The sequence below is a fragment of the Anthonomus grandis genome, chromosome 5 (assembly GCF_022605725.1).
Source record: "Anthonomus grandis grandis chromosome 5, icAntGran1.3, whole genome shotgun sequence".
In the NCBI taxonomy this organism is placed as follows: domain Eukaryota; kingdom Metazoa; phylum Arthropoda; class Insecta; order Coleoptera; family Curculionidae; genus Anthonomus; species Anthonomus grandis.
In genome coordinates this window covers 24475834-24499525 of record NC_065550.1, presented here as the reverse complement: position 1 = coordinate 24499525, position 23692 = coordinate 24475834, and the positions used below count along the sequence as shown (strand labels likewise).

The following is a 23692-nucleotide window of genomic DNA, read 5'->3' as shown; positions in this document are numbered from 1 at the left end:
CTAAAACAACGAATTAAAAGGAATACAACACACCCAACAGGTAGTAACTATTCATTAGATAGAACAAAGAATTTAATCGATTTCTTGAACTTCAAAAAACCCTATATTCTTAAAGTTATCATTTAGCGAGTTATAGGTAGACTGAGAGATGTATGAGAAACTATTCTTATAAAATGCGTGACTGAAAACGAGTTATACTAAATCTATGACTGTATCTTAAAGCAAGGTTGTGTGCATTATAGCGATATTCAAGTTTATCGTAGGGATATTGGGGTGATGTGGAAAGAAGTAGTCGGTATATAAAATTGAATAGGCATAGATATGCAATTTATCAACTTTAAGCCATTCCAGCTCAACTAGTTTTTCAGCAAAATTTCTTTTTTACTAAGTATGTCCTTCTCTAGCTCAACAAAATTAAGTGAATAATGAAGAGAATGTATTTCTTTTTATTTTAGAGAATGTGATGGATTTGCATCTATCAAAGTTAAGACTAAGGCTATTACATTTACAAAAAAAAGGTTTATGTCCTCTTGCAAGGCTTGATACTCATTAATGGATGTAATTATTTAATCATCAGGGAAGGCAAAGAATAGCTTTTTTTTCAGTGTCTAATATCATTAAGAAACATATTAAAATAGAAGGTTGGTAAGTATTACTCATTATTACCTTGAGTTAGTTCAATGGTGATGAAAAGCCCTCTGATAATTTAATTTTAATATTAAGAAATTTTAATATTCACTGTTAATGTTACTTCATTGTTCATGATCTATTTAATGGGTGATTTTCATGGTAATTTGTTACCTGTACATGCACAGTGACCTGCTGCCTCAGGGTCAGCTAAATCCAATTTGTACTTTTTCCTTATTCACTAGTTTCTTACACTTGTTTTCTACATGACAACATTATGGGCTGCATCAAATCCCTAGAATGACCCTTTTATGGTTCCACCCAAGCAAGTGGGTATAGTAAAAGTATTATTTGTGATTTATAATTAAGTGATTTATAATTAAGTTTAATTTGTTACTTTATATAGAATAGCTCTGAAAATTGTTTTTACCATGTATAAAAACATATAAATACTTTTTTTGTTTTAGCATGTCCCTTTTTTAATATCTTTATTTGGCTAACAAATATAACAAAATTTAATTTACGTTTATATGATTTTTTAAGTTATTAATGATACTATTAGATAGCTAATCTAAGCATTATTTTTAGGCAATAAGGGTTTTAATTGTGTCCACAATTGGATTATTTAAGCCTATATGTTTGATCTTGGTTGATAGATATTATTTTGGAATCTAGTTTGGTACCTGTGTACACCACAGTAAAACCTTACATCTATATTACATTTTTGTTGATTATTTAAGATTTTAAAAACCAATTTATCTATAGTAAAAATTACAATAAATGGCAAATTTTTTGGAGTATTTTTTTTTAAGAAAACTTTGCTTACTTAATAAAAATGTAGGTTTAACTGAAGAGTCTTTTTTTATAATGGCAATTTCCAGTGGGTATACCTTTAAATTCAGAATTTTACCTAGTCTTAAAATTATTATATTTACAATAACTATTATTAATAATTTTTTCAAAAATAAAATTAACAATTTCAACTACATACCTTTCCCGTGAAAAATTTACGAGTAGGATTGTCTATTTTACTTACAGTTGCATACAATAAAATTAATTGTTTTATGATTGATTTTGATTTAAATTTAAATACAACACTATATCGGACGCGCCCTATAACATAAAATTACTAAATTATGCGAACTTTATCATAAAATTTATTAAAGATTCGCCCTGTAGATCTACATGTACTTTATAAAGACCCTGTATATGATATTTCAGATTGTAGATTCCGCATATGCGTAATATTTATGCCGCAACGGTTAGTTTTCTATGTGATTTGTAGTATATCGGCCTTTAGTCACAAGATTTTACTAATGTCACTGTCAAAAATGTCTGGCATGTGTCAGCTGTCACTGTCAGTTGTGGCTTGAGGCTTGTTGGGTGTTTGTGGCTGATTTCACAACAGAAGTTGGGTGTCTTAAGTTGCATATTTTTATTTATTTGTTTTAAATAGTGTTTTTCCTTCATTAATCAGACTATCATAATGAACAGTTATGTGCAGCCTCGTTCTTTGTGCTAGTCGTTCTACCATATATCTCGTAAAACAACGGCAGAATCGCAAAATGTTCTCCGGATCAATAGTGTTGAGCAAATAATACAATTAATCACTTTCTTGCTCAATAGTGAATTGTGTACCTTTATGACAAGGTTGTTACATTGTTCGTCACTATAAGTGAATCGGTTATTTGACTTTGATACCAACCTAATCAAATAATGAGTTCTAATCATAATCAACCACGCAAAAACCCTAATAACTTTAATAGACATGGAAATAATCACCCAAATCGTTCTAATCACCCCCATAACCACCAGAGATGGCCAAACAGATATCAAAAAGACTTTAATAGGGAGTACGAACCTAATTTTAATCGAGGGTAAGTATAGAATATACAGTTCTTTATACATTTTAATTGGAAATTAATATTCCAGCTTTCGCTTTAATTATAAATGTACTTTCATTTAGTACTTTATTGGTTTTTTTTTTAATAGAATGTTTATATGGTGTTTTGCAAAAGTGAGATTAAAATTATTAAGCAAATGGCTTACAATAACTATTTTCACTTATTATTATGACAAAAGACTGATAATATGAATATAATATCTTTTGTTCCTATTATACATTTACATTTTTGACATGGATCTAAACGGCAATAAAATTATATGATGACTAGAGTCACTAAACAGCATTTTGTTATCATAAGTTATCACAATAATTTTTTTATTTATAAACTCTGAACAAACAGAATACCTAAGTTCAAAAATAGTTTTCTGACACCATATATGACAATATGTAGCAATATATTGATTATAGGCTTTGTCTTATTGGAAGTTCTTGCTTTGTAAAAAAATTGTCTTAATAAAACAAAGCTTTTTTGACTTTGATTTAAGAATTTATTCATTAAGCAATTCACTAGCAATTTGTTCAAACTTCTACATAAATTTATACTAGAAAATCAGTAGTCGTATAGTAGTAATTTATGCCTGCCCACACTTCAATCTACTTTAATTAAAAAATATATCTTCTATGAAGACTTTAAGATATTTGATTCCCCACAGAGAATTAAAGTGAAAACCTCACTGACAGGTTTTAGGCACAACCTTAAAATTTTGTTAGTGGAAAAGCATTCACTAGAGGAATTATACTCAGATATATTGTTAATTGTTTTTTTATGTCTGTAATTTTTTATATCTACTGTAACTCTAAAATTATAAGTATTTACCTTTTTAATTTTTTTTTTTAATTTTTAGTTTTCTTAGTAACTATTTCTTTTGTTTAGACAAATAAAACACATTTTAACTTTGACTTAATAATGTTATTTTATAACATCATTTTTTTATAATATGATATTTCAACATTAAGTATATAAGTGTGGCTTAAAATTGTTCATCCATTTAAGACCATATAGATGACAGACAGGTTATTATTATACTTAAGTCTCTCATACATATATTCTTGTTAAAAAAAATCTCATATTTTTCTCCATATAATTCATTCATTTTATAAGAGGGCAGTGTCATTATTATATTACATAGTCATAAAAGCTTATCAAATTCTTCCAAAAACAATCAAATATGTAATGTATGTGTCATTTAAGAAGTAAGAACTTTATTTTTAAAAAACAGCATTACTCCTATGATACTGTTTCAATTTTCTTATTTCATTATATTTTTTATGCAATGAATTCTGTATGTATTAGTTTTTTATTTATATATTACTGAATTTATCTTTGTTTTTAATACATTTAGTATTTATAGAAAACATGGCATAAAAATGTATTGTGGAATTATGGAAAAAATCTCTTTTTGTCAAAATTTGTTTAAAAACTAATACAAACAGAGTAATAAATACATTTTTAACTGATAAATTATAAAGTAATTAACTACCTTTAAGAATAACTGATCTTTTAGATATTTATTTTGCATTGTAATAATTTTATGCCAATTGGAAGAATCTAAAGATGAAGCAAATATGGCATAGGAATCACATTTTAATGAACAAAACCATAAATATTTATATCAAAAATTATTGAAATAGGAGTGGAAATTGCTAAAGGCTGAGCAAATGTTAATTGGTGTCTTACTAATAATAATTGGCAATTAATTAATAATTATATCCTTCATTTAGTGAATGTTCTGCATCATCAAATTCAACCCAAAAGGAATCTAATTATGGTTCAGGTTATCCAAAGAACACACAGCTCAGCCCAGTATCCAGAAATATTCATTACCAAGGGGAAGGAGCAGGTATGCAGTCTTTTTTCTAATTTAAAATTATTATTCAGTATTTTTAGGTTTAGTATTCTCTCAAGCTTTGTTAGTAATACTAAATAAATTTTTTTTGACAATAAAACATATTTTAAATTTGAATTATGCTTCAAGGTATCCAACATCAAGATAGGCGGCACAATATAATTCCATCCACAAACCAACCAGAGAGGCGTCACAGTATACCACCAAATTACCATAATGTAAATAACAACAGACTTATGCCTGGATTATCAGATAGGAGACATATTTCACCTCCCTTACACATTAACATTTGTGACAGCAATACTGCACCATCAGAGAATGTTCATCCCATTGGAATGATGGATTTTTCACAAAGAAGAACCAACAGAGGTGAGATATACAAATTAAGAATAATTTTTGTAACATTGGTTTGTTGAGAAGTTCTTTGTATTGAGGCCTATATTTCTATTTATTTAGATATGATAGTGTCTCCAGTTCACTTCCAGCAACAGTCTCCACAGTATTACCGCCAAACTAGCGACGACAGTATTAAAAGTGAAAGTCCGTCACGTAAGCGCAGGCGTTTGTCCCGGTCCGGACACCATTTGGATTTGCAGGTTGTTGGACCTCCATCACCTCCTCGTAGGTCACCTAGACAACATCCCCCAGCCACTTCACACCATCAAATGCAGGTAAGACATGTTATAATAGTTTTTCATTAGAACACAATTATAGAGTCAATATAATTAAATTTTTTTGTATACTATTTCTGAGATATGAAGCATGAAAGCCTAATAGTATTATCAATGACTCATAAAATATTTACTAGAAATAGTTTTTAATTCCTTAAGTTCCCGCAAAGAAATGGTCCTCAACTCGTACACATTAAATCGTGATGTGGTCATTCCGCCAATATACATTATTATTTTCATTATTTTTTAAACTTCTGGTAGTAAGTATTGGATAAGACGAAAAGGCCCGAATTTGTAGTAAATATTTAATTTAATTATAATAGGGTAGTCCACCGCTTCGAAGACCGCGCTACAGAGAAAGAAACGACTTTTCCCACACTCACCATCAGCAGTTTATCCCCAGTCCGCCGCCTGTGGCACATGCCCACCCGCATCCGCATCAAAATACGGTTATGGTCGATTTAAATCAGGTATGTAAAATTATATTTTGTTTTTATTGACTTTTGAAATTTGCATGTTAAGCTTTTTAATACACAGTATGTCCTATGTAACTAGCAATTATACAAATTTTAACATTGCAAAAAAATATATAAAAATTGAATTAAAAAAGATTTTAATTCCTCAGCAAGACCCAATTTAAGATTGAGCAGAATATCTTTATTCTCCTAAGTTATGTTTTGGTGTTGAATATACGCTTTTCTAGTATACATTTTTGTTGTGTTATGAATGTAAATGTCTAGAAAATTTATATTTTCTGGAAATACCAACTTATTATAATAGTACTATACTATTGTGAAACAGTTTAGTATGATGCTGTTTATTGTTTGTCAACTCTAAAAGTTTTTAAATTATTTATTCTCTGAAACTTGATATAAAGTTGTTCTGAAACAATGCGAAAATTAATTACAAATATTTAAGTTTTTAGATATCCAAATATGAACGGCTTTATTTTATTCCGTTATTATGTCAGAAATTAAAAAAAAAACTTAATTTTGTAGAAAATATAAAAAGATGACAACAAATGCCTTGATCAAAATGTAAAATGCCCGAAAAACCTACAAATATATTTCCAATACCTGGATGACAAAAGATACAAAATTATGTGAAATTTTTGTGTCATACATCTAATAAAAAGGTTTTGGTTAAAGTGGTAAATTCATTTTGGTTTAAGGCTTACATCAGAGATTCTGGTAGATTAAAAATGATATAAAATTCCTAAAATCAAATGCAAAATTACTTTAAATTATTTTCATTATTATTATTATGTTGACAATAGCAGGCGGTGAGACCGATGAAGCTATTGTTTCTTCCGTATGTTTCAGGCTTGAGTAGGTGGACCTGCTCACATGCAGTAGTGGATCATTCTCTCCGAATTTTGTCCCAGCTCAGCGCGATTCTTGAAGATATTCGTATTTGGGGCCGTCACTGTTTCCTGATTTAACGAGTTCCACAAGTGCACTGCACGATTTGTTACAAAGTTTTTTCTGGGAAGTTTTGCCGTTCTTTCTTTTTCAAGCTTCCTTGTATGTCCTCGGAGATGATGGTTTTGGTTATAGTGGAAAAGGTTCGCCAAATTGCACTGGTAATAACCACTGGTAATCTTGTAGGTTTCGATGAGATCGCCTCTGTCTTCGCTCTCTGAGAGTGGTCAAACCAAACCTGATTAATCTTTCTGGATATGGCACCTCGCTTAATTCGTAAGGGATTTTTGTTACTTTGCGCTGTAATTTCTCCAATTGGTCTATCTCTTTAATATAATATGGGTTCCATACAACAAAGGCATATTCTATTTTTGGTCTTATGTAACTTTTGTATAGAGTGGATATCATTTCAATAGAATGGTCCCTAAAAGCTTGTTTTATCAGATAGACTAGCGAGTTTGCTTTTTTACAAATTCTGGTTATATGACGTTACCATTTTAGGTCTGATGTTATTAGGACTCCTAGATCATTTTGTTCGTTCACTGATTTTAAGGCACATCCATCCAGAAAATATTCATTATCAGGATTATCTGGACCGATCCTCAACACTGTGCATTTGGATGTGTTTAGTTTCATACCCCATTGCCTTGACCACATCTGGTTAGAGGATTAGCATATATTTTGCAGTCATCTGCAAGCAGACTTGTGTCCATCTTTATAAGTCCAACTAGATCAAACAAATATGATGTAAAAAGCACAGGGCCAACTACCGATTCCTGGATAACGCCGCTGCTCACTCGATGTGGACTGGACAGCTCCCCATTGACTATAACCTGGTAGAATCTCTTATTCAGTAATGCCTTGATCAGATCAAGCAGCTTTCTTCTGACTCCAAAATGCTCCAGCTTTGCCATTAAGAGCTTGTGCGGGACTTTATCAAATGCCTTTTCATAGTCAAGATATATTATGTCTGTTGGCTGGCCATTGTAGTGATTTTTTGTCCAGTCATTCAAACACTCTAAAAGGTTTGTTGTTGTTGAACGTTTAGGCAAAAATCCATGCTGAGAGGCAGGTATCAAATCATTCTCCAGAAAGAATGCTATGAGCTCCTTAACTATTACTTTCTCCATACATTTCAGTGGGTTGCATGTGAGGCTGATAGGTCTGTAGTTTTCCGGTTTGTTCCGGTCTCCCTTCTTGAACAGTGGTGTCACAATTGAATGTTTCCATTCTTCTGGTATCTTTCCTTGTTCTAAGCATTCCTGCATTGTCCCAGAAAGCAAGGGACTGAGGGAATTTCTGCAATTTTAAAGGAAAACTGTTGGGATTTTATCTGGTCCTGGGCTTGAGTCCCTTTTCATATTTTCAAGCGCTTCTTCGACTTTCTCTTTTGTAAAATGAATAGTTACAATTGAGGGTTGCACCCTGCTGTGATTAGGCAATAATGGAATTGGATATGAATCCTTCGTGAATGCTGTATCAAACTGTTATGCGAATGTTTCCGCCATGGATTTGCTGTCTAGAAACTGCTGGGTTGCTGTATCTTTTAGGGTTATGGTTGAGATTTTCGAGTTTAAGTTGCGATTTACATATTTAAATAGTTTTTTTTGGCGAGGCCGAGTTTGCAAGACCATTTTCATATTTCTTTCTGGCGTCGACCAACTTATGTTTGGTAATATTATTTTGGCACATATAGGCTTGATATTTGTCCTGAGTTTTGTTTGTTATATACTTTTCCCATTATAGTTTCCGTTTTTTGTTAATTTCTTTGAAAATATTTTCATTTATCCATGGTTTCTGAGGGTTTGTTTTCACACGTCTGGTAGGAATGTATTGTTCGATAGCACCATTCACAACGTTTTGAAAGTTTTCGAAGATCGATTTGTTCGCATGCGCTGGTTATAGTTGAATGAAGTAGTTGATTTCTTCATAGTTTGCAGTGTAAAAGTTCCTTCTTACAATTGTTTGTGTTTGTTTGGGTGGAATTTTTAGTTGTGTTTTTGCTTTTATTACGACATGGTCACTGCGGCCAATGGGCGGTTTTGAGCAAAGATCAAAGATCCTTTTAGGATCGTTGGTTATGAAGAGGTCCAAAAGGGAACTTTGGTCTTTTCTGTATCTTGTTGGGAAATCAATCAACTGCTGGGCTCCTATTTCTTGATACATGTTCATAAAATCCTGCGTCTTTTTGTCTGGTGGTGCAATTGAGAGACTTTTCCAGTTAATGTTGGGATAGTTGAAGTCTCCCACAACAATTGTTGGACATTTTGATGATGTGTATGCCTTTTTTATAGTATCTATCATGTGGGTATTGACCTCTTCGCTAGTAGTTGTTTCCGGTCTGTATAAACAAGCAACAGACAAATTCAAAATAAATAAGAAATACCTGAAAGATATACAAAATGACTGTTAAAAAACTGAAAACTCTAAAAAAATCTACTTATGGTTTCCAAGGTTTGTAAAACATTTACAAAATATATATTGTTAATTGCCTGGAATAAATTTAAGTAAAAATATACTTTTTTAATATTTTTTTTAATGCAGACTTAGGTTGGAAAACGGGACACAGTGTTAAATAAAATAGAATTTTTTTAAAGACTTACTTTGTGTTTTTTGTTCACAATTATATTTAAAATTTTATAAATTGTGAAGATTGGCTTGATTTTACTAATTGTATCAATGTCATTTTATGTATATAAATTTTGCATCTAATAGGGTTATTCCTAAGTCAATCGTTTTTTAACTGTTTACATAAACAGCGTTTTTTAGAAAACTGAAAATAAAGCGAGATACATAATTAAAAAAAAGTAAATCTGGGCTTGTGTACCTAGCCTGTTTATGTTTAGTTTTTTGCTAGGATTTGAGTTTTATCGATTAGACGTTTTACAGATCAGTTTGTGCAGTATAGTCACTTTCGGTTCATCATTGTTAAATTTACATATTGGCCGATGTTAAAAACGGCACATTATTAAAAACAATGAACTCGTGTGGATATGTTGCTTATTTACGGAGAGTGCCTTCAAAGTGCGACTGTTGCTTCGAGATTATACTTGAGTGTGCTTTTCTGTGAGGGCTCATCGTGCACCCAGAAGTTTCAAAAAATCTTATTCAAGGGGCTCAAAATACTAGCGATTTACGGGAACATCGCGAGGGTATGCAGGAAGCGGTGAGGAGACTTGAACTATTTCAAATCCTTGTATAAATCTTAATTTATAAGTTTATGAGAACTTCAAAGAAAGAGAGCGCACACAGTATATTTTTCATAGTGCGCACAACGCTATAACAATAGCTACTGACATAAGGGAGGTTTCACTAATTTAGTCAAATTTATCAGACCTTTTGGTTATGGGAAAAATAACCACTCAATAATCAGTTTTAAAATATTTAACTTTTAATAGTAAACACTACTCATTCATCCACTCACATAATTACAAGGTTATTAACCCAATTTGAATTAAGCTTATTAAAATACGTAAAAGTTTGTACTTAAAATTAGGATTAGCAAAACTAGTAAACCTCCAAAATGAAACAAATAATAATAATTATTGTTTTACACACAACACAGAAATATTGAGTAGTTTAAAGTATTTATAATTTTTGTTATAGTCTTTGACACAAACTTTGTTACAGTCTTTGACAAAATATTGGGAAACACTCTAAATAAGTCAACTAAGGTCAGTTTCAAGTTCACCCTTGATAATAAATGTCAGTCCACAGTTCAATAATTTAATTACTAATTTACAAAGAGGTCCTGGCTTATAAATTATACTTAATATTTCCCTTTTTTTAAACCAAATTCAATGGTAATTAACAAGTTACCTTGCAATAAACAAGCTTCCAAACTAAAATGTCCATATCACCATAAGGAAGCACAAACACTTGACCCACTTTTTCATTATCAGGCTTACATACGACATGTAACATGATGTAACTGGATCACCCTTTAAGGAAACAACTATTGTTCATGAGACAAAAATTTTTATCAGGAATAAGGAAACACAAAAAAAATAACACACCTTTAACTACCAACAAAAGTCATAGGTACAACTGGAACGCCTTTTAAGGAAATCAAGAGTTTATCGTTCATGGCTTGAACGGGAATGAGCCACAAAAGTGCACATGACAGGCAATCTTTCTGAACTAATTCAGGCAAAATATGTTTAATTTAACATTTGATGAAATAATCCTACAGGACAGAGAAAGAAAGCAGTTGGGTGAGCAGAGGGTCAGACAGTAGCCTCCGTCTCGGGTTCGTGTGCCGCAAAGACTTAAATTCGAGGCAGAATTTTAATTGACAGACACCACTGAAATTGTTTTCCAGGCGGAACTTTTTACGCTGAGAAATGAAGTTAAATAAATCATTTTTGTTGCGGATAGAATCTTCTTTGTGTTCACAAACATTTACAAAGGGAATAACACATTTTAAAACTTATTGACGAAGATCCAACAAGTAGTTGCACAGCAGTTCGTTTTTCCTGTTGATAATCTCCATGCAATTCGAAGAATCAATTTTACCACCGGTTTTCTGCTATGTGCCTACAGAAATTGTGGATGGGTTACTTTACTACCAAGCCGTTTGACGGGGCGAAATTTATCCAAACTTTTTTCAACATAATTTGCCTGGTCTGTTAGAAGACTGAATATCAGACAAGCTCTATGGCTTTGCGAGGATGAAGGACCTGCCCATTTTGCAGGGAAAGTGCGTGAATGTTTAGATATTACTATTTCAAATAGGCGGATCGGTCGAAATGGAGCAGTTGCATAGCCATCAGGGTTTGCCAGTCCTAAAACCGTGTGACTTTTGTGGGGGTTTAGGAAAAGTTCACTTTTCAAGACGTCTGTTCACATACAAGAAGAATAAGTTCAGGCTGCGGCAATAGAGGAAATTCGATTTCATTATTGTGTGCCGTTACGGAACAGTGATTACGTCGAACAATAAGGAATTAACCTAGGAATCACACTGTTTATATTTAAATAAAATCAAACATAATAATAGTTTTCAATCTCCAAAAATTTAGATTTGTTTTTGAACTCTTATTATTCCGATTATATTAATAAAATTAGACCGCATCCGTTAAACTGATTGTGCGCACTTGTTGCTTGCGCACATCTATGCGTCTGATACGGCCCTTAGGCGTGTTCCAATTTCTTACTCAAAACCTGTCAGCACCCAAAGACATACTTTTGACTAACCGCTTACTTCCGGTTTGTTTTCTTAGAATTTGACATTTTTTGTCACTAAAGATTGGAAATTTCCTATAAACACATCGAACACAAAAGTGCGGGAATATCGGAAAAACTAACCTATCTTTGTTATCCGTTTTACCGGATTGTTTTATATTTCGTCTTCGTCGTAGTTGCGGTAGCTTCGTGTTAAAAAAACAGCGTTTTTCCCAAGCAGTTTTATATTATAAGAGAACCGAGTAAGCCATTGAAATCAGTAGTGTCGTTACAATTTTTTTTTTCATTTATATTTTTATATCTGCTTTTTGATTTCTTATCGTGTTTCATATGACACACTTCGACTTAAATTTACCAAAATCACATGTAGACAAGAAAAGCATAAAAATATCTAGATGAAGATGGAACCAAGTTAGACAAGTGTTTGGGGAGGGAAATTTTTCTTTAGTTAAGTTAAAAAAAACTTATTATTTCGAATAATGAAAGGACCAATGTGAAACTAACTCTTGATATGTAGGCTATAGACATTTGAATTTTTTTATTTCAAATAACACATCTTGTATATTTAAATTTCATACTGACATTTATCCTACCAGAAATCTGACATATTATTAAAATTCCTATTTGTTGAGACTAGGATCAGGCTCGTCTAGTAGTATATGTAAAAAAATCTTGATTTTCTTCTTTGATCTTTGATTTCCTGAAATATATATTGTATGGCTTAAAAATAAACATACACACTATCTTTTTATAAAAAAGTTAAAATCAGTCCTATAAAGCCTGAACCCTTTAATAGTTTTATGTAGTTAAAGTCTTTAGTCTTTAGTGTCACGAGAAGGAAAAAAATTGTCATTTTAGTAATGTAGGATGCAAAGTTGTAATAAAGCAAGTTACTATATGTTGTTAAAGCACTTTCATGAAGTTGGAATTTATTAAACAATATGTTTATTGCTTGTTAAGGGATTTTTTTAAAAACTGGCTCGGGTTGAAATTTGAGTGAAGTAGCAGAAGATGTTCAGTACTTATCAGGCATAATGTTAACTAACAATAAATTTCCTACATAAGTATGTACCAATTTTTTGATAACACTTAAAATTTAATTTAATTAATGAAACATTAAATGTGACATAAATATCCGAGGAACTGATTCTTTTAAGGGGTTTTTACTTTGTTAAATACAAGTTAGTTATAATTTCTTCTTACTTATTAAATACAAGCAAATATAAGCTGTGTTCTTTAAAAAAATTAAGTGTTCTTAAGTTAATTTTTTTTTATAACAGCTATCTTAAAAATATTGGATTAACCAGTAAAGAAATCAACAATAATAGACTAAAAAAAAATAAATAAAAAGGCTCCGGGTACCTAACTAAGCTTATGCAATAATCAAATAACAAGGCAGGCTCAAATTTGTCTAGATAGAAAGTATAGTTATTAAAAAATTATATAATATTATATAGGGTGTCCCAAAAATTAACGATAAGCTAAAAACGGGTAATAGACACCAGGTGCTCAGGGATGCAAAAAAAAATATTTAAAAATAATTATCTTGAGTACTTTTAAAATTATAGGTATTCATAGAAAACCGACAAAAATTGACAAAAAATTGACACCCCCTGTTGGGTAGTCTTTTTAATACTGTGGTTACAAATTTTTGAATTTCTTAACAATTTTTTTTTAATGTAGCCCTGAATACCCTTCGATAAATTACTTTTATCGATAAATTAATTTTGAACACAACTGTTCACATTTTTAAGAAATTATCAGATTTTTTTTCATTTATTTATTTTAACTGTACAATTATTAACTTAGCTTAGACTAGCGGCGTACATTTGACTATATACTAAAAACAATACACCCCTATTGAACTAATAATCTAGCAAGTATCTTACCATCTTGAAATCTTGATGAGATAGCGAACTTTTGAAATCACTTGCGCCAAACTGTAATACATACTTTGAAATCACCAACGCCATAAGTAATTTTTTTTCCAGGACAGTTAAAGTTAGGAAATGATGGTCAAAAGGCACAATTTTTAACACAAGTTGAGCAAAAACTGATAATTTCTTAAAAATGTAAACAGTTGTGTTTGAATTTAGTTTTGTAATTTATTGAAGGACTATTCAGGGTTACATTGAAAAAAATTGTTAAGAAGTTCAAAATTTTGTGACCACAGTACGAAAAAGACTACCCAACAGGGGGTGTCAATTTTTTTTCGGTTTTCTATGAACGCCTATAATATTAAAAGTATTCAAGATAGATTTTTTTAAATATTTTTCTTGAGTCCCTGAGCATCTGGTCTATTTTTGGCTTATTGTTGATTTTTGGGACACCCTGTATATCCATGTATCATAATTTCTGTGACTATTTATATTATGCTGTACAAAATTGTTTATTCATTCATTTTCTAGGGTATTTGTCACTTATGCCACCAAATAATAATCTCTTGCGTCATTTCTGCTATATGTCTATATAAAGTTGGCTTAATTCGTTAAATATTTTTACAAAACAAAATTCTTATAAAGAAGCAGCATATATTATTCTGTTACTTCTAAGGAAATTTATAAATATAATTTTTAAAGTGAACATTATGAACCAACAATAGTGTAGAATAAGCATTTAAATAATTAATATGATTGTTAAAAATAACAAGAGAGCCGAAGATTTCAAATAAGAAATAATAAAACTGCATGGGAAATCTACTTTAATACATTTGTTAACGTAAATGTTTATGCATTTTATCAGATCATGCCGTTTAGCAGATTACCAACTCGTATTCAAATCAATTCAGATAATCCGTATACGATTGACATTAATTTCTGTCTCTACCCAGAAAGTCCGTCATTTTATCGTGTGGTAAGTGGGTGTCCCGTTTCAAAATGTACAATTTCGAGAACACTTTTTTGTCTACAATGGCAAAAATATCCAATTCATTTTTTTACAGGTACCTGTGGTGAACATACCAATGAACCATCATCACCACCACCATCATCATCCACACCCCCATTCCCACCACGAGGGACCAGCGGCCGCAGTTTGGGGATACGCCGCGGGAACGCCCCATATTTCACTGTGCACTGCGCCCCCTGGCGCCCCTCCTCATTTACATACTTGTCACGTTCACGGACATGTATATAGTAAGTTGTTCTTCAAATTGGATTAAATGGCATTAGTAAATACAATTTGTTCATTTTAAAGGTACTACCATAGTACCTCCAGTGCCGTCATTAACTGGCTGCTTACCACCGCCTCCGTTCGCTGCCCCGCCTGCTTCCATTCCAATGCCGGGTCATCATCAACATTACGGTTTAGGGCCACGTCCCGAGCTTACCGATTTGGATTTATTGCAACGAAGCGAAGCTCACCAGCCACATTTAGCAGCCCATCCGCCTTTACATGTGCCTCCAATACAGGTATGTTTTTTTTTTTAATATATGGCATAGTATTAATGTTAAATATAAAATTCCATTTACTTAAGAAGTTTTTTTTGTTTGAGCACGTAATGAACCATTATATTTATGTAGTTTCTCGAAGCTTACCAGCCCATGTATCGCCCATGTATGTTTTATTTCATATTTGTATACAGGGTAATTTGATGATTGGAGGTACGTTAGACTTATACGGAAAACGGGACAGATTTTTTTTCATTTGGTTACTTATTCAAACCATATTATACCCTAACAAGCAGTTGTCTAACCTCCCTCGTAAACAATTTTAAAGAAGTAAGTCTTTTAGCGTTTACTAGCAAATGGTTATCGTCATCATCATTTGTAGCTTTTTAACCGTTGGTGGCTCTTGAGTTGATTGCACGATCATTCTTCATCCTTCTCTATCTTTTATTATTCCAGGATCGCATTCTATTCTCATCACTCTGCAACGATGTTGTCTCCCCATCTTGTACGTGGTCTTCTCATAGATCTCCACTCTTCCATAATTTTGTTCCCAAAACATTTTGATCACTCGAGAGTCTGGTTGTCGGAGTACATGGACTGGAAATGTATCTCAACTATTACTTTAACATCTGAACAATTACTTTGTTCTTATTGTTGTAAAATTTCTGGTTCCTCATGGTGCGAAGTTTCTTGAAACACTTCAGCTTGCGCTCGTTTTGCTTGGAAAATGTCCCAAGTCTCCCTCCTGTACATGAACACTCGCCGTATGACTGTATGTTTTATATGTTTTAATTTTTGGTCTTTGGAATAGATTTTTATTAATAACTCATTGGATTCTTATTTTGACGTCATGTCGGATATACTGTTTTCCTCGTTGATTGTGGCCCCTAGGTTCCTAAAACTTGTTAACCTTTCGAAATTTGTACTCTCCTTTTTATACCAACATACATGTATTTCATTTTGTCCTCGTTAATTTTCTATTTCTTAAAGTCCAATTACGTCCCTTCATTTGTCTTTTGACTTTATTGAATTAGTCAATGGCGTCGAATTATCTAAAAGATGTTTTCCTAAGGAAAGTCCTTTCTTCACAAATATATATTGTGGATTAACCCATCACTCCATTTCCAAAATGGACTTTGGACAATTTATTGAATTACTCATAATAATAATAATTACAGTGTTTCCAACGACGTTAAATACCTCTGTGATCAATTTCGCCGCTCTTATAGTCTTTTTTTAAGGCAATATTGAACAATATCGGGCAGTGAGAATCACCTTACTTCAGGCCGCCTGACATTTTCTCACCTACTTACTCACTACTCTACCTTTTGAGAATTCCTAGCTCTACCATTGCGTTCCATAGCTTAACTCTTAGAATACTATCATATACATTAAATTCCCAGCATTTTGCCTTTTAATATCTGCTTCACAGGAGAACTTTTTTACAGAATCCACACTATATGCCGCGTTAATTAAGGATATCCCTCCGTAGTTACTGCATTTTGATGTGTTTTCGTTTTTATGAATAGAAATGATCATTCTATTCATGGCAAAAAATCAAAAAAATTACATTAAGTTATCACCCTGTATCTAGGTTGTCTTTGATTTTCGGACTAGGAAAATTTAACTTAACCGCATTATTTTTTTAATAAGGAATTTGTTAGTTTGTTCCGATAGTTAGGGTGGTGCAGTAAATATATTGAGATATCAGTCTATAATATTTACCACACTACATAGTAATCAAATGAAGTCATGGCAGTCTGGTTTAACATTTAATAATATACAAAGTGCTGCATCAGATGCAACACTTTTTGCAGTGTTTATGTTTGGGGGTTAGGTCATTAATTTAAAACTAACTTATATAGTGTGTAAGTATAGTGTGTATAAGTGTAAATCTCCTTAAGGATAACTAAGATGCAGAGCATCAAAAAAGTGATGTTCAAAAAAAGAGTATTGCGGGCATTAGTTGCCTAAAATAAATATTTATTCTATATATGTTTTTATGATAAATTAAGATGTTACAATGGTTATGATGGTTAATAAACCAAAGTTTCCGTAAAATTCTATGTCCTATGGTCCATATACAATTATCGATCATCAATAAGCTGTATATAATAGCTATATCCGGCTAGTTGTATATATACAGGGTGTTACAAAATTTGGTGCAAATATTTTAATAACATATTTTTGAAGTCAAAATAAGACTCTATTTTCCTATAAACATGTGTCCTAAAATGCACCTCCTTAGAGCTTCACCCCTCGTTAATTTTTTGAAGAAAATTGATTATTTTAAACCATGAATACAGTTATGTGTCAAATCTTCTAAAAACTTGCAAGTTCCCACTGTTGACCTGATCAAGGCCCATATCTTATGTTTCTGATAAAGAAATTCTTTCTGAAAATCTAAAACACCATAAAGTTAGCCATGAAAAATCTGAAATTATCGTTTTTTGCATTTTTTTCGATACAATTAATTTGATCGGATTTAATAATGCCCTCCTTTCGTTTACCAGCGATTTTCTTGAAAACGATTAATTGTATGGATAAAATGCAAGGGGCAAAAATTTTAGATTTTATTAGATGGTATTGCTAGATTTTTAATTTTCTTATTGTAAACATAAGATAGCGGCCATCAGAAGGGTAAGTCCCCTTAAATCATCAATTTTCTTCAAGCAATTCGCACAGGTTGTAGCTCTGAGGGAGGGCATTTTAGGATACATGTTTATAGAAAAAAAAAGACTTATTTTGATTCCAACAATATGCTTTTAAAATATTTGCACCGAACTTTGTATATATTCTCTCGACCTTTCTAAAGGGTAAGTATATAAATTGGGAATAAGTTGTTGTGCTATAAGGGTGCTTTTCAAATGAAATATTTTGAATCCAGGCAGACTAGATACTTCCTAACCACAGTTTATAATTCTTTATCTAAAAGAAACCAATCCCAATAATCCCTTTTTTCCTGACAATGTAGTCCGGTAACTATCTATCTTTGAACTTCCCATCCTACTTCCTACCTCGTTTACGATTCATCTCACAAATTTTTTGAGCACTCTTCAACAGTGTCCTGCAACTCTTATATATTTAGGTACCAGCGTCAGCAGCTTCCATTTTCCTATCAGAAGCTCGAGGCGGCCCATTAGAGTTGCTCAGGCAACGTGGACAACCGCATCACGGTGCCCGACTAGCGCCCCCTAGGGCTCATCGCTGGCATCACAGCCCCATAATGACTCCGGCTCGGTACTCCGGGTTCCTACTTCACTTCTTAGCTATGTTCTCAAACCCTCCGATGTCACCGTTCAGCCAGACCGATCTGAGCAGTTCAGATAGTACTGAGACTGAGGCAAGTTTTAATTTAGAGTTAAAATGGATTTGGTTTGCTTTTGTGATGTACATTTGTATTTGGTTACCTCTTTGCATTATGTATTGACTATTTTTATGAGTTTTACCTTTTTCAGCCAATATCCAAAATTAAATTTACCAATTTCTTTAATCTTTGGGTAATCTTAAAATAAATCTTAGTTTATATATCAATAAGTCCTAATCCTAATTGGCTGATATGTAATTTTGTAATTTTAATAACTAGACTTTTTGAAGTTTGTTGCCCAAAGAAATATAACGTCTGTTGTAATTTATCATCTTAACGATGTATTAAAATTTACGTGCAGTTTTTGCGTCCGGCTTAAGCTATTGAAAACAATCTGTCTAAAATTGCCAATTAATCACGTGGACCTTCACAATAATAAATTAAGAGGACAAGAAGTCCTAAAAACCTTTAAACTTTAACAGCTTATATGAGGAATAGACTAGCCAATATTAAGAAAATACTACAAAGTCAGCACACTTCTCTTAAGCTATCTACCATGGAATGTTTTATTCAGAAACTGCCAAAAGATAATGCATAATGGGGAGGACCTCCGTCATGCTGGTATATCGGATATTTTAACGAATTAGTGCTATTGAATGGCCCGCGAAATTACCCGATTTGTTTCCCCTTGATTACTTTTTGTGGGAACATCTAAAATCGAAAATGTGTGCGAACCAACCTGAATCCTTGAAGATTTACGTAACTGCATCACTAATGAATGACATCAAATTACACCCGATATTTTTTTCACAATTTCCGCGAACACTTGTCCCCCTTAATACAAAATATATCGGTCTTGAGAGAGAGAATAAGAGAATAAGTTAAATAAAACAATTCTATTAAACTTTTAAGTACTTAACGGAGGTCTGTACCTAACCTCTATACAGTCAAAATCCAATTTATACAAAATTCCAGACTCTTGAACGGTTTCAAAAAATTCGAAAAATTTGCCACTTTCGAAAAATTTGCTTTACTAAATAAATTCTTGTTACTATCTTGAGGCCAGTCGCTAGTTGGTACCAGGCAAACCGAGTCTAGCAACACACAAGAATCAAAACCAAACATCAAAACCAAAAATACCTTAAAATTGGAAATCAAAACAAGAAAAAAAAATAGTAGAAGTAGAAGTAGAAGAGAAATAACTTCTTTGTTAATAGAAAATTCATTTATTTAAGTATCCAAAGTATATGAATCATAATGAAAAAGTACTTGAAAAAAAAATGGTTTTCTAGTAGTTTTATCTGATCGGACAATTTATTACAGAGATTAGTATTTAAACTATTTTTACATGAATTTCCAATATTATATAAAAAAGTCAATTCTAGAAGGTAATGTCATTAATAGACGTACATCATGTGGTCCACTTACATACTATGAGGGCTTTTTTAATGAAATGTGTCGTTTCTTTAATATGTGACGCATAATACTGACGTATGACGTATAATAAATATATGTATAACTACAGTAATTACTAGCGAGAGCCGTATGAAAACCAAAAATATAACTGACAGAATAGAAAAGAAAGGAGTATGGAACAAATAGTACCACAAGAGTAAATGTTTAGGATAGATCGTTTTAGGTCTTTTGGCCGTTTAAAACTATTTTATATTTGAAACAAAACCAGACCATAACACTAACTGTCTTGTTAGTAGTTAAACTGTTCGTCAAAATCAGATTTTGAGATTTTTTTCTTTTACAGAATTACGAGGCGTTATTGAATTTGGCCGAACAACTTGGTGAAGCTAAACCCAGAGGGTTGGCCAAACTTGAAATCGATCAATTGGTCAGCTACAAGTATAACGCCGATACGCACGAGGGCGATCAGACTTCCTGCGTTGTCTGCATGTGTGATTTTGAGGCCAGGCAGATGCTAAGAGTGCTTCCTTGTTCGCACGAGTTTCATGCGAAGTGTATTGATAAATGGCTAAGGGTAAGTAATGTTTCTTTTAATTTACAAGTACTTTTTAATAGAAAATTAAATTTAAATTGTTACCGTTGTCCCCAAAACGATGTGGTATTTGAATACGTTAAAAAAGTTATGCAAAAGCCTACCAAAACTGATATTTTGACAAGTTGGTTCCCCTTTTTTTATCTTAAGAACTATTTATCCATTTTTAGTGCAGATTGTCAGCGGCAATTAATTATTAGTCAAAGAAAGTTTTTTATTCATATATTTAAATTTGTGTTAAAAATAAATCCACCCAACCCGAATTTTGGTGCATTTGGAATATTTTTTGGTGACTACATTTGGAGAAGACGATTAATGACAATTAGAATAAGATTTTGCAATTTTCGTAGAAAGATTTCTGTATATACGAAGTAGGAGAATCCATTTATCCGATACAATTTTAAAATAAATTACTTACAAGTTTAAGTCTTATTTCTTTTTTTATAAATGAAATATTTAACAACAATGTTATACACTTTATTTAAAATTGGTATTTCGCATTTCTTTAAAAACAAATTATGTAAAATATATCTTGATCAATTGGTTTTTTAATAATAAAAGGATAAACGTCTCTCGGTGTTATTTATTCGTAAAAAAGTTTCTTTCTACTCGTAGTTGTGAATAAAAAAAACGTAGTTATTAATTTGTTGGTAGTTATTGATTTCTTTTCACACTCAAAAGACATAGTGTAAGCTCTTAAGAAAAATAGCACCATGGATAAAAAGCGACAAATTTCAAAAGCAATAAAGTAAAATTCTAGATAACTCGAAACCCGTAAACATTTTTCCCTCATAAAATATTTTCATTATCAAACAAGTAATCAAACTACTATAATTTGGACACTATAACATCGAATTTAAACACGCATTTATTTCTTTACAGTCGAACAGAACCTGTCCGATTTGCCGCGGAAATGCATCCGACTACTTCAACAACAGCGAATGAGGGCAGCTAACCTCTTGCAAAACGGAGAGACACTAGCGCTAGATTTATCACATTATATCCAAGTAAAATGTACAAGTAAGAAACTGTGGAAATCCTCTGGAGGTGCCATTTTCGCCACTGTTGCCAGTAAACCTTAGATTAATATTATCCAAATAAATCTTTTTATCTTATCTATTGCCCTCCCTCTCCCCCTTCCTGGCCTTATATATCTAACGTTTAGCGTGCGTGTGTGTGTATGTGTGTTGTTTTAACTCGCACATAGAATGAGCTTTCTTGAAACTCAAGAGGCGCATTATCAATATGCTTCCTAGATAAACTATTTTAATTTACATATAAAATATAAATGTATACTACGCTAACGGCCTTCTGCGACGATGCAAACGTGACTGAGATCTTCGATTTTCAAAAAGCAATTCATTAGTTTAAGTGTGTTGGATAGAAAGTGTAGGTGTGTCGTCCGAGCGATTTATTTTTGGTGTTTATGCATGTAAATGCTTGTGTTAATGAGTCCAACTATTCCCCCTAAAAGCACAATTAACTATTACTTAATAGGTAGAGAAATATTGTCAAAATAAAGTAGTGGTGTATAGAAAATTACAACATTTAAAATTACTTACAAAACTAAAAATATGTGAATATATTTTTATTTACAATAAAGCACATTAGTAGTCAGAAAATTAATTATTTAACACTAAAGTCGTGTATCTGCCTTCATTAACAACAAATTGTAAATTTTTCTATGTAACCATTAGTTTTGGTATTGTGTGGTTTGAGTATTTATGACATTTCACCCTCATATAAGTTAACATTACCTCTAAGTAATTGTTTACAAATGATCGTAAATGGTTCCCTAAAATGTTCTTAGTTTGACCGGAATGGTATTTTAGACAAAATTAATTGAGGTAAAAGAGGCTAGGAGGTCATTGCAACTGAAACACCCAACTTCATGTCGTTTATGTTTTTTTTTTAATTACGTTTATCTCTAAGTAGGGTAAGCTTAGCGGCGGGAATTCGGACTATTATGCAATATCTAATGAATTTTCTTCGATGGTACTAAATGTGCCCAAATATTGGCAACTTAATGGCGCAGTGGTTTTTTAAATAGCAGCAAGCTTAAAATGGATCCTGCGTATGGTTCGGTTTTTGATGGTGCTTTTTACGTTCCAATACCGTTCTTTGGATAATTGCTCTCCTCTTAAGGTTATAAACAAATCAGGGAAATATTACTCTCATCGCCATATTTTAATACCTCGTGCGCTTTATTCCAATGTGAACGCAAACTATTGAATTACTTTCATTTTTAATTCCTAGAAATATAATGCTGATTTTTGTTTTCTGATCAATTATTTTACGTAAATAAGCATAACGCTTTTGGTCCTTAGGACATTCAGTACCTATTGTCAATTTCAACATTTTATTTCTTGCATAGGAGCTACGATGAACTAAAAACGTTAAAAAATAAATTTTTGCGTAAGTTCGTCCTAAACATTAAATGAGGACCGAAAGCTTATTTAAATAAAATAATTGCTAGAAATAATTAAGAGGTTTTAATTTTCAACGATTTTCTACAGCTATTTGAACTAATTTCTCAAATATTTTTTTAGACCACTTAATTTTAATTGAAAACAAAATGTGGTTCTAGGTAGGATTGCGATTTAAAAATCCAGCATGACTGTATCATACAAAGAGAAGGCATGTGGTTTTTTTTCTACCAAAATTGGCAAATTTATCAATTTTATGCTGAATAATGAGAATAAATTATTCAGAAATTTTGTTCTTCAATACTTCCATTTCTAAATCAAATTTCTTAACGTACACTAGGAACATTTCACGGGTACTAAAGTAGTTTTTTTTTTAAGCAATTTTGTTTTTGTTGAACATAATTGCATCAACACAACGCGCTTGTGTGTTATTTGTTACGGTAGTTTTGTTATTAAATTAGTTATTAGCTCGTTGTATTGTTTTTGTTGTAGATGTTTGATTAGGAAAATTAAGTTTTAGGGTATTTAATCTTTTATTTCATTAGTAGGTTTTTTTTTGTATTTGTGCACTTTTGACGGTAGCTTTGTAACACATATTCCTAAGCTAAGAAAACCAGTAATTCTTGTTTGTCGAAATGTTAACAATCGCAATAATACAAGTGCAATTACGGATTTTAATTGTTTCCTTTTTTTTTTAATATATAACTTAGTGGTTAAGTAGGTACCGTTTAGTTAGTGTTCACTAAAGCCTAATATAATCAGTCGATCTCTAATACTAACAAAACATAAAATATTCTTGTACCATTATTTTCAATTAATACAGTTCTGTTTTCATTAGAAACATTGTGATCGTTTATTTCGTCGTATTAATGGTAATAGACCTTAGTGAAAGACTCTTAGTCCGGTAGT

The 23692-nt window shown here is 31.9% G+C and overlaps 1 protein-coding gene across 3 annotated transcripts; it reads left to right on the top strand.

The window, feature by feature from the left end:
• The first annotated feature begins 1983 nt into the window (after positions 1-1983).
• On the top strand, positions 1984-21472 carry LOC126736071 (RING finger protein 44). 3 transcript variants are annotated; one of them, XM_050440274.1, is made up of 10 exons: positions 1984-2504; positions 4256-4374; positions 4510-4749; positions 4837-5051; positions 5375-5521; positions 14595-14787; positions 14849-15063; positions 18131-18385; positions 20109-20339; positions 21240-21472. In XM_050440274.1, exons 1-10 carry the CDS (start codon positions 2344-2346, stop codon positions 21300-21302), a joined length of 1839 nt encoding a protein of 612 aa, XP_050296231.1. In that variant the 5' UTR covers positions 1984-2343; the 3' UTR covers positions 21303-21472. The 3 variants fall into 3 exon arrangements, with proteins under 3 accessions (XP_050296231.1, XP_050296233.1, XP_050296232.1); XM_050440275.1 differs by lacking the exon at positions 1984-2504 and adding an exon at positions 3468-3547; XM_050440276.1 differs by lacking the exon at positions 18131-18385 and having other exon boundaries at positions 1985-2504.
• Positions 21473-23692: the final 2220 nt, after the last annotated feature.

What these genes read in the sequence shown, in the direction of transcription:
- LOC126736071 (XM_050440274.1), top strand. Translation starts at nt 2,344, where the DNA reads ATGAGTTCTAATCATAATCAACCACGCAAAAACCCTAATAACTTTAAT. An exon ending in CGTTCACGGACATGTATATA is followed by an intron (nt 14,788 to 14,848) that starts GTAAGTTGTTCT and finishes TTCATTTTAAAG; the next exon opens with GTACTACCATAGTACCTCCA. An exon ending in CAGATAGTACTGAGACTGAG is followed by an intron (nt 18,386 to 20,108) that starts GCAAGTTTTAAT and finishes TTTCTTTTACAG; the next exon opens with AATTACGAGGCGTTATTGAA.